Source organism: Rhinolophus sinicus, chromosome 5 (genome assembly GCF_057876585.1).
Source record: "Rhinolophus sinicus isolate RSI-liver-muscle chromosome 5, RSI-T2T, whole genome shotgun sequence".
NCBI lineage: Eukaryota > Metazoa > Chordata > Mammalia > Chiroptera > Rhinolophidae > Rhinolophus > Rhinolophus sinicus.
Genome location: NC_142505.1, coordinates 18,239,647 through 18,251,785, shown reverse-complemented (window position 1 = coordinate 18,251,785; position 12,139 = coordinate 18,239,647). Strand labels below are relative to the sequence as shown.

The window sequence follows — 12,139 nt, the reverse complement described above, 5'->3', positions numbered from 1 at the left end:
TATATTACATTATATTATATTATGTAAGACCCGATATTATATTATAATAAAACAAGACCGGGTCTTATATTAATTTTTGCTCCAAAAGATGCATTAGAGTTGATTGTCTGGCTAGGTCTTATTTTCGGGGAAACACGGTATATGCATAGAGTCTAAAAATCACTACCAGAACTTAGACAATTCTACAGCGCTCTCTCCTTCTTTCATTGACATACACACACAGTCTACATTCTGCCTAGTGGCTCACACCTATCATCACCCCAAATTTTTAAATTTACAATTATGATTTAGTACACAGTAAGCTGCTGCACAGCACAGCACATAATCCATCTACAAAACTCAAATTGCAAAAGGGATATAAGAACTCATTGATTAATTCAGGCAAAGCCCAAAGTACTGTATATGTGAGAAAAGATTTTACTCTTTTTCTTCCATAACATTCTTTCCCCAAGATCATAAATCTCTAAGCGTCGACTTTCCATCTTAGGAAAGTGAACGTCATCCAAGGCAGCATATAAATCACCTAGAGAATAGTTATTCATCAGGGGCAAATAAAAATGTAAGCCAGGCAGATGGTGAAAAGCTCATTTATACTGGTATAATTTCGTGGAATAAAGCAGACATGGGGGAAAGCGGAGGGAGGTGTGAAATTTGGGACCACATTTAGAGGATGAGAATAAATACTCCAAACAAGAGAATACTAAAAATGATCATACCACATCACTACAATGTCTTCAATTCTTCACTCTCTTCAGATCTGACTCTCCCCCTTTATGGTAACAGAAATGACAGAAAAGCCAAGAGACGAGAAGGAGGGGTAGGGGAAACCCATACTAAACACTGTAGTGTTTTAAGCCATTTTCATTCACCAGTTTCAACGCGCTTAATCCTTTGGGTACTGCTGAGGGATAGAAGAGATTATACGAAGTGGTGCTGATTTTTTTCGTATGCCTTCAGCTCACAAATGACAAATCCAAGGTGGCTACCTCCCCAACATTCTGGTGGGTGTTGATGTCACAGAGCCACACTGGCCTGGGGGGAGGGGAGAGAAGGGAAACAATATGGTGACCCCTCCTAAGGCTACTCCTAAAGATTTCTTTATTCCAGTGTTGAAATCATTAAAAGCTCCAAGACACCCTGCTGTCCCTTGAGAAAACATGATTTGGGACCTTCCACCTCCCTCTTATAAAAGCAACACCCAGCCAAGAAACAAAACCTCATCATCTATCTATCACCCACCAAAAGGACAAGAGAAAGAGGAAAGGAAAAAGGATGGAGGAAGGATCCAGTCTTTTAAAAAGTAGCATAAAATTACATGAATCCCCCCAAACTGCACAGGAAATCACACGGTCGTGCCTTGCAGGCAGAGAGCTCATTAACGCTATCAGAAAGCAAGTTCAAGAAGCCCTTGAAAAATGCAAACAGGACTTAGGTTTGTGTGTGATGGTTATGTTTGTTGTTGATTTGTTAACAAGAAAGGAGGGCAGAATAATACTTCCTTTCAAGACAGGAAGGAGCTCTGAGTCACGGAAGGCACAACAATTACAACCTATTAGGGTACCATAGAAACATGCCTTCAAATTCCACGTCATCTCACAGATGGTCATCTGAACTGCTATGGGCCTCAGGTAGACCTGCAGCCACATCGGGACCTATGTGGACTTTACACACTCACCTGGAAACATCCCTTGGCTAAAAACCATTTCTCCTGCTTCTAATCTCAAAATATAAAACATAATTACAGTAAGTCCTCTCTTAGCATCATCAATAAGTTCTGCAACCTTAACAACACAGAACAAAACCAATTTTACTCTCCTCTCTCCCCTTCCTCTCTGCTTATAAGGCTGTAGTCCTATCAGATTAGAGCCCCACCCTTGACCTCATTTAACCTTAATTGCCTCCTAAAGACCCTCCCTACCTCCCACATATGGACACATTGGGGTTAAGGTTTCAACATATGAACTGCTTCTATGAGTCTGACTGCTTTGGATATCTCCTAGAAGTAGAACCATGCAGTATTTGTCCTTCTGTGACTGGATTATTTCACTCAGCACAATGTCCTCCAGGCTCATCCACATTGCAGCATATGACAGGATTTCCTTCTTTTAAAAGGCTGAATAATAATCCATTGTATGTGTACACCACATTTTCTTAGTCATTCATCCACTGATAATCTTTTAGATTGTTTCTACCTCTCAGCAATAATGAATAATGCTACAAGGAACATACAAGTGCAAATAATCCTTTGAGATCGTGATTTCAAATCTTTGGGATAAATACACAAAAGTAGGCCTGCTGGATTATATGGTAGTTCTATTTTTAATTTTTTGAGGGACCTCCATACTGTTTTCCAGAAGCCTGTATCTTTGAGGCCATCATTAGTTGCCATACCAAACCTGGAACCGGTTACTGGCAGAATTCTTATTGTGTGAGAAAATTAATTCGCTTCAGCTACTAATTGTGGGATTCTCTTGTATTTGCAGCTAAGAGAATCCGACAGATACAGGAGATGGTATGGTGCATAGAAAAGGGCACTGGCTCCGGAGAAAGAAAAGCCAGATATCAACCTTGTCTCAACCATTATCAGTTTTGTGACTCTTTGCGAGTTTGACATCTCCAGTGGAGAGTGGCCATTTGATACCTAAAAACTACTCTACTTTTAAGCTTTAGTGATTCAGAAGCTATGATTCAAAGAGATAAAAAGTCTGTTCTCTAGGATCTGGGAAGGAGATGCAATCATACTATCTGATGACAGGATGGGGCGTGGGTGGGAAGGGGTAATCATATCAAACACAGACTTGTAACAGGTTCTAAATGTGATCAACATTTCCTATGGGGCAACCATTTGGAATGGAACTTGATGGGGTTATTAGACAAAGTAATTTTCAAACATTATAAGTCATTGATAGCTGTCTCACTCCTTGGTCAAACAGTTGACAACAAATAAATGTGTCAAATACATTTGGAACAAACCTTTAAGATTGAAAATTTGTGCTAAAAGAATTATCCAAAGGATCAAAACAGCATAATGCTTTATTTTCAAAAGTCTATCACCATCCTATGCCCGATACCCTCACGACATCTACCTACACATTTACATATTGTGGAGCTGAAGAATAAAAAGATGATAAAAATGGGTGGAGGGGATTATACTGGCCAGGCTTCAACTTGAAAATCTGAGGCTTTCAAAATGACAGTACTATACATTCTTAAATAGTTCAAAAGTTCTGTGCTAAAATGACAATTCAACCAAGGACAAGAAAATTCTTCTTGAGGCAAAATTCAGCTAAATCTTTTATATCTGTCTCCTTCCTTTATTGACAAAATAGTGTCCCTACCTTAGGGAAGGGGGGATTATGACAGGCTTAGTTGGAAATTCAACTCTGCAATTTTCTAACCAAACGCCATTGGGCTAATTTATATGCTGATATAGTGCTCAGTACTTAGGGATATCAGGAGAAGCCTTTTTAGACCTGCTAGCTTTGTGTGTGGTCTTTTGATAGCATTGTTGCCACTGTAATTCAGACAATTAACCAGAAAAAGCTTCTAATGAATCAACAGGGGTTGATAGTAGGTGACAGCAAGCGCTTGAGGCACAGGCTTAAAAAACACACTGCTCAGAGTCTCCATCGTGGGGATTAATAATACTGAGATTCTCCATTTTATCCTCCCAGGCCAAAGGTTAGGTGTCTGGGTACCAAATACAGACGGTGCCAAAAAAATGTATACACATTTTAAAAAAGGAAAAAACTGTATTAAAATTACGCTGATGGGAACCCCTTTGAGCACCTCTTATAATTGCAGAAGTCAAACATGACTTGTATTCATCTTTTGTCATCGATATATATATATTGAGTATTACAATTTTAATACAATTTTCCTTTCTTAAAATGTGTATATATATTTTTGGCACCCTCTGTATTTGCCTCCTCAAATGATTAACACAACATTATTTTTAAATGCTCCTCCTTTTTCTATTTTACCCATGGGGGATTTGAGGCAGCTTTTCAAGTTTAGCAAATGTTCTTCAACGGGTGAATGGACAAACTCTGGATCCAGCGGATGGCACTTAACAATAAGAAGTCATAAAGCTCTGATCAACATAACAGCATGGATGAGTCTCAAGTGCATTGTGCTAAAGCAGCCAGACCTAAAGTCTATATGCTGTATGATTTCATTTATCTGACATTCTGGAAAAGTCAAAACTGTACATACCAAAAACAGATGAGCGATTGCCAAGGGCTACGGGGAGAATTAACTATAAAGGAACACAAGGGAATTTTGGAAAGTGATGGAACTGTGCTCGATTTTGATTTGCTGAAAGTGATAAAATTGCATTTTAAAAGGGCAGAATTTATTAGTTATAAATTACATCTCAATAAACCTGACTTTTAAGAAAAATTTAAGTTTTGTCCCTCAGACACGTCCTCCAGAAAGGTGAGTCTACAAGGCTCTGTCATTCAGGATTGTCTCTGCATGGCCCCCTCTGCTTTCCTTTTCCAATAGCCCAACCAGTGATGACCCAGGGCAGGGAATAGAAACCACTCCAAGTATGTCCATCAGAAAGGGATTTGATGTGGGAATTAGGTGCTTACAGAATCACTGAGACACCTGGAGGAGTAGAAATCCCCCTTAGACTTTTAAATTCAAGGACACAGCATTGCATGATCGAAATGTCGGGAAGCTGTGGCTGCCACATTAATTAACATGTTGCGTACGGCGGGGTTTAAATCCCTCATACCCCTCAGTTCCAGCAGGTTTTTAAAAGAAACTACTTTAAAATGTACTCTTCTCTTTAAAGCGTAAATGCTTCTATGTCATTTATTATTTTTCTATGGAATTTTTTAGGATTTACTCACCTATGATGGTAGTAATCCCTCCTGGTGTGATACTGCAGAAAGCAGCTTCCTTTGTTATTAACGAAACACAAATAATTCAATAAAATGTGCAAAGTAAAAAGAGTCAACAGTAAAAATGAGAATTCTCGTTATCCGTCCTTAACGCATGGCTCAGAAAAAAACGAAGCTTCTTGTGATCCGTACGCAACGTGTTAATCACGCCAATGTCTGTGGGTCTAAGGCCCTAGAACAAAGAGTGGGGCCACAGCGACTGCCTCTAAACATCCCCAGGACCTTCCTACCAGCAGCATCAGCAGAAGGAACTGCGTCTCCATCTCAGGCTTCCAAATCCCACACATGCATTGGTGGAAACTGTCATGTGTTTAGAAACATGGTTGTAAGAAAGTCTGGGACATGGAGTTGTCAGGAGGGTGGAATGAAGGTCCCAAGGTTAAAAGAGAGCCAGTCCCCAGGATCTCCCCATTGACCGCTCTTCCTGTCCTAAAACAAGGCATTCTTCAAAGAAGAAAGCACGAAGAAAGATAGAAAAACTATTTCCTATCTCAAATTTCAAATGGTGTTAAAAGAGTTGAAAAATTATTCTACTAATAGGTAAATCCAAGATCCTAACTCATTGCATTATGGAAGAATATTTCATTTTCCCATTTAGTTAGTTCCAGCCCCAGCAGAATAAAATGTTAAGATCACTGCATTTGATAACAGAGCCAACCAGAGTTCTATGCGAACTCATGTATTAAATACACACTAGTCTTTGAGTTTTATTCTGATGGGAATTAAACAAACTAATCTTGAAAGTGCATTAATTTTCCAGGCATCTGTAAGTTATTTTATGGTAAGCCAGACCAGAGGAGGGGAGTGTGACATTGTGATTTATAATAAGAGATATATATTTGGTCTTTGTCCCCAATCCTGGCAGAGAACTCCTAAAGCCCAAGCAATTTCCTAAAAGATGAGAGAGATACAAGTGTCTTTTGTTATGTTATTGAGGTAATTTAGGTTACCTAGAAAGCCTCAGGTTACCTAGGTAACCTAAGGATGGGGAATGCTGCCAATGGAGCCAGATTAGGGGTTGGAACTTTCAGTCCCACCCCTGGCCACGCTCCTCCTCCACCTGAACCTCCAGGGAGGGGAGAGCAGCTGGAGATTGAGTTCAGTCACAAAGGGCCAATGATGTAATCAATCATTCCTACATAATGAAACCTCCATGAAACCCCGAAGAACAGGGTTCAGAGAGCTTCCAGGTTGGTGAATACGGGGAGGTGCAGGGAGAGTGGGACACTCGGAGACAGTGTGGAAGCTCCATGACCTTCCCTCCTACTTTTTGCCCTATGCATGCATCTCTTCCATTTTTTCCCTGAATGATAGCCTTTTATAATAAACTGAGCCCATCTAGCAAATTAATCAAATCTGAGGAGAAGGTCATCAATCTAGTCTGTTAGTCCGAAGCACAGGTGACAACCTGAACTTACACTTGGCATCTGAAGTGTGTGGGTGGGGGGGGGGGCATCTTGTAGGACAGAGGCCTTAATCTGTGGGATCAGACCCTACCTACAGATAGACAGTGTCCGAATGGAACTGAATTGTGGGACACTCAGTCTGGGTCCAATGAGAATCACGCTTATTGCTTGGTGGTGTTAAAACACCCACACACACCAGAGGGATGTACCTTTTATCTCTTAATCATTGCTCCTAAAGACCTAGCATGATCAAAACAATAAACCCAAAGCAAATAGTTTATTTAGCTGAAGTACCACAATAACTACCATTCTGTTTCCCAACGATCACTCACATAGTAACTATATCAAAAGGGTTAAGGAATCTTCTCATGAGGAAGTTTCAGCCTTTAGAATTTCACTTCCTTCCTTCTTGGGTTATTTCTCCGAATTATACGAAAAGAGGCAGTGGAAACATTTTCCTTTCTCTGACAGGAAAACCTTTGGGTGGCTATTGCTAGCTCCTTTAACTCTTAAAAAAAAAAAAAAGTGACAAAGCACAATGGCCTAAAATAAATACAGTGTCCAACCAACAGTAGCTGTTTGGGTTGCAAGAATCATCTCCGAGTTGTCACTGGAAAAAAATAAGGAAAATCTGTAAAAGAACTCTAATTCTCCCTTCTCAGAAAACCATCAAAACACCATCATAACCCCTATCACACCACAATAAGCCTCTTACAAACAGTATTTTATGTTGCTTTCACAACAGGAGTTAAGGGCAAAAATGACAACCAGAAATTAATGATTGATTGTTCCTAACTTAAGGGAAAAAAGTGCTCCATAGTTCTCCTTCAGGATATTTTTTGAAAGTCGAGGTTGGGAGCTAGTTACTCCTTATTACACACTGTCTTGCACCGATGCTACCGAATGGTAAAGGACAGTGGGCAACAATTTTATGTAAAATGAACAGACCTGGCCTCTCAAACTTCAGAGTCAGAGGAAGCACCTATCAGGGAAAAGCAGAAGAAACACTAAGGAGGAGTCACAGAATAAGGAAGATCACCAGCCCTAATAAGTAAGCTCATTAGGTTATAGCCCCTGTTAGGTTTTGCCCGAGAACGCTGCCGGGAGTGAGGATCTAAAAAATCATTACCAAAGAGCTCATAACTTACTTCTCTGCTCTTTTAATTTCTCTCTAGAGCAAAACTTTAAATATGCTTATTATGGGGTGAACCCCCAAAGGTTCTTTCCCAAGGTAACGAAGGGGATTGCATTTCTCAACCCTTCAGCAGCTAAGCACCCCAGCCTCCAATGCCACCCGACCCGACTATCTCAAAAGAGCAATACGACTGGGGCTCCTGCCATTCACTCGGGTGCCAACTTACCTTCCAGTTCACCTACACATCAGCTGCAGGTGTTTTCCACCTGACACTCATTGTACAGGGAGTGGCAAACGGCTTTCAGAATCTCACATCCCCTATTCGTTCCTTACCCTGTGGAGGCACCACATCAGTAATGATGAGATATTTGTAGGTAGGCTGATCCTGCCTCTATAAGAGCTAAGCTACCACGTCACTGTCAGAGAATATCACGTGACGCTTGGAGAAAATTTTCAGTTGATAACCAAGACCACTGGATGGAAGAAGCTGCCTTGGGACTTTCAACGTTACAAAACAGATGTGAGTGTCCCAGGCTACAGTATTTAATTAAAATTAAGACTAACCTCTGACACACCATGAAAGTAGGTCTCAGCCAGGTTCACGAGAGCATGTCAACAGGACATGTGCATCAAAAGAAAAAGGGAAAACAAAAATTCACTCCTGACACCCAGTAAAACTGGCAAAAGAAAACACGACACCTGGCTTCCTTCCAGCTGCCACCAAGAGACACAGTTATTCAGGAGCGTCGAGTGGCCAGATGACAGAGTCCATAAAGCCAGTCCGAGCCTGGCTGGTCACTGAGATCTGCAGGGGCTGCTCCTCGCTAACCCGACAGGGCAGGTGTCCCCTGCAGCATGGACCTGGTCTGCAGTGCAACGCCTAGAAGGAGTCTCAGCCGCTGCCCCGTGGACCCTGGCCTGAGTCTGTAGCATGCGGGAGTTGAGCATGTGAGGCAGGAGCTTACGTTAGCATGAGCCACACGAGGAAGCCATTATTCAGGGGAGTGACATAATATATTGTAACTGCTCCCATCATGTCAATAGGCATCATTTTAATGGGTGTGTTAGAATTTCTCCCACTTGAAGTTAAAAATGACTCCCATTTCAATGAAAATAGGAGATTCCTCATTGGTGGGATCACAATTCACCCACGGCAGCTGCCAGACACAAGAACAGATGTGCCAGGCCTGCACAGGGCTGATTTTGTCTCTCCAGGCAATGCTTCTGTTTTGTAATTTGTCTCCACTTAAAACAAAGAGATGAGCAAGTTACAAATATAATTACTGTATTTCTGAACAAGGGATAACACAAGCCATGAAAGGGCTAAGAGAGGACCTGCTAGCTTACCTCTGGGTCTGGCTGTAAGGTCTGTTCATCTTCAGCGGAGTTTGGTAAAATGGCCCAGGTTATGTTGGCACTGGCTGATGGCAAAGAGCCAAATGTCCCATTTTTCAGCTGCTCTGTGGAATGTGACTTGGGCCCGTGCCATCCCAGGATGTTTTCTGAAATAAAGACTTAGATTGATGCCAAGTATTTTCCAAATGAAACATTTAGAGCTCGAAATATTTGTACCTCACAGTATAAGGAGAGACTGACTTGAAATGGGCCCAATTTTGAGTGCCCCGTGGTGGATTTAAGTGGGCCTTGTTTTCAATGAGGGACCAAGTGTGGATTCAGGTCACCAATTTATACACTGGGCTCTGTACAATGGCAGTCTCAGAATCACCACAGGCTGTTTCTCTCCCCATCCTTGGACACAAACAATTCACAAGTTACCAAAGCCAGATTTTCTCAAAGGTGTTTTTCTTACTTCTTTAACTTCTCAAAATTAAATACATACACATATTTACAATTAAAAAAACAAGTCAAATTGTATCAAAAATGGGCTGCTCACAATGTGGTTTGAACACCACCTGACGTGAGGATGATGGTCGCAGCTCAGAAAAGATGGCAGCAGTGTGATCACGTGACACCACCTCTGCCGTGAGATGTAGGCCATGTGGTAGAAGCCAGGACGCTCCATCACTCAGAACAGATGTGGTCATTCCATTTTAGCAAGAAACGCTTTTATAAACACCAATCTGGTAAGCCAAAAGCATTTTTCGAATCCTTCCCCCAACCCTTGAAGAAAAAGGAAAAAGACTTTCTAGCACTATTATTGTTTTTTTAAGAGTCATATATTGTTATAGAATATTTGGATATGCTTACTATTGGGGACAGGTGTAACCAGAGGTGGATTTCTTTACCCCTTTTATCGCAATGCTGCCATTACAATTAGAATAGGTCTCAAACTCTCTGGAGAGTCTGTGTTCAATCTAAAAAGAGGGATAACTGATGAAGAAAAGGTAGGCGGAAGTGGAGACGGCCTCATGTGAACCAGAACTCAACCTTTCAGGGTCTCAGATGTTCCATCCATTAAGCAATCATATCCATCAGTCTTTTCATTAGAGATACTCAAAGAAAAACCTACAAGAATCCTAAACTTTTAACTCCCAGAGGGAATCTGGTTGATGGAAACAAAATAACAGAGGCAGATGAAAAGGCTGTACATGTGTGTTACATGGGTGCTAGTGTGTGTGATATCATCCAAACCAAGCATATTTTTATGCAGAAATCTTTTTTTTAATGTCAAGTATTAGATCATATACCTCTGCTACTTAAAAGCCTCAAGTGGCTTTTTATTGCAACTGACACACAATCTGAACGGCCTGACTTGCAAGACTGCCCAGCCTCATGTCATTCTCTTCCCCTTGCTCACTACCATGCTGTATTTTTTCCATTCTTCAAGTGAACAAAGTTCATAACAGTTAAGAGCCTGTGCTTGTGCTGTTTCTTCTGGTCAGAGCGCCATCCCTCCAGTTCTTCTATATGGGGTATGCGGAGAGCTCTCCTGTGTAAATCCAGGGGTCAGCTAAATGTCACTTGCTCAGAGAAGCCCTGGAGATCTCCCTCGCCAAAGGAACACCCCAAAAGCACTACCTGCCCCCTCAGTCAGTTTACTGTCTCCATAATACTTAGCACTATCGAAACTCACCCTGCTCATTTGTCTATTTTGTTTCTCTCCTCCCTAAAATGTCAGCTCCTTGAAAGCAGAGACAATATTGCCCTCGCTCATGCTCGTGTTGCTAGAGCCTAGAACATGGTCTAGCAAAGAGTGTGCGCTCAATAAATGTGCTGAATGAATGAATAACTATCAAGGTTTTCAGAGATAGTAAATTTCAAAAAAAAAAGTGTATTTCAAAATCTCCTAAAAGTTAAAAAGTAAGAAATGGCAAAAAGAGGAACAGAGAATAGAATGGTGGTTGCAAGGGCCTAAAAGTGGGTGGGTGGGTGGGTGGGTGGGGGTGAATGGGCAGTTATTTTTTTAAATAAAAATAGAGTTTCAGTTTTTCAAGATGGGAAGAGTGCTGGAGATTAGTTACATAACAATGTCAATATACGTAACACTGTTGAGCTGAGTACTTAAAAATGGTAAAGATGGTAAATTTTTTGATATGTGTATTTTACAATGATTTTTTTTTTTAATGGCAAAAGGCATCCATATATCAGTCATTGATGTTATTTTAAAAAAGGTGAAGATTCACAACACTAAAATCAAAGGCTGCAGGATGAGCTAAGACCAGACTTGGGAGGAATCACCACAAATAATAAGGCAGATGGGGCTAGACTGAGAAAATGAACCCAGGGTTCAAGACTCCAGAATCTGCCTTAAGAAAGGTAGAAAGACATGTTTTATCTGTCCTGCTGACCATCTGCTGCTCGGAGACCTGAAGCTGGATTCATATCTTAAATACTGGGCAACCGGCTCATACATACAGGGGTGCCACTTTTTAAAAAATTATTTTATTATACAAATAGTAAGTGTCCTCTAGATTAATCAGGAAAGCTTAAAAAGCACTAGAGGAACCATGAGATCTGAGTGACTAGGCAATCAGGACACTCTTCCCTCCTTTATTCCCACACCTCTGCTCTGTCCCTTCCTCGCCTTCATTCCACCATCACTCAGAGACAGTAACTCAGGAGACAATGGGGCAGGAAGTAGAGTCTAGCTGGGCAGTGATACATTGCATCCTGTGATAGACAAAGACCAGGACAGGACAACTGAAGGTAGCAATGCATGCTGAGGAATGTAGTTTTCTGCATATTCTATGGATTCAGAGTATCAAAGAACCAATGAATGAGGACAGGTGAGAAACCCATCTCAGACCAGTCCAGCTGCTCTAATAAATGAGCACTGGTGTGGAAATCTGGATAGACATGTCTCGTTTGAGGATGTGGGATGATAATTCTAAGAGAGAGTGAATGAAAAAGATTGGATAGGGCAAAGGTATCCTCAGAAGGCTTAAAGGAAGACTGTATCTCTGAAATTTCTAACATAAGGTGTCAGAGAAAACATCAGGAAAGGTGTATATGTAGCATAATACAGGATAAAGCAGGCTCTGTGAAATAAGAACAGAAAGCTAGAAGAAGAAAACAGGCTGAGGTGAAAATGGAGATGGATGCGCTACAGAATTATGGTGAAGAAATCAAATCAGCATCAGTGGAATTAAAATAAACACTGAAACCAGGAAGAAGTAGAAAGAACACTGTAGAAAGTCAAATAAGGAGTATGTCACGATAAGGAAGTTCTACCAGTGCGCAGCTGCAAAGGCCACAAAGACAACGAACAACGAGACAGAAGATAATAA

At 41.1% G+C, this 12,139-nt stretch overlaps 1 protein-coding gene across 3 annotated transcripts in view; it reads right to left on the bottom strand.

Annotated features, from left to right (window-relative positions):
- Positions 1–12,139, bottom strand: part of OSBPL10 (oxysterol binding protein like 10) — a 324,252-nt gene that overhangs the window by 49,127 nt on the left and 262,986 nt on the right. For all 3 annotated transcript variants that reach the window (XM_088798290.1, XM_019727744.3, XM_019727745.3), the window contains one exon: positions 8,799–8,953. In XM_088798290.1, coding sequence (XP_088654416.1) covers positions 8,799–8,953 — 155 coding nt within the window. The remainder of the gene's footprint in view (positions 1–8,798; positions 8,954–12,139) is intronic.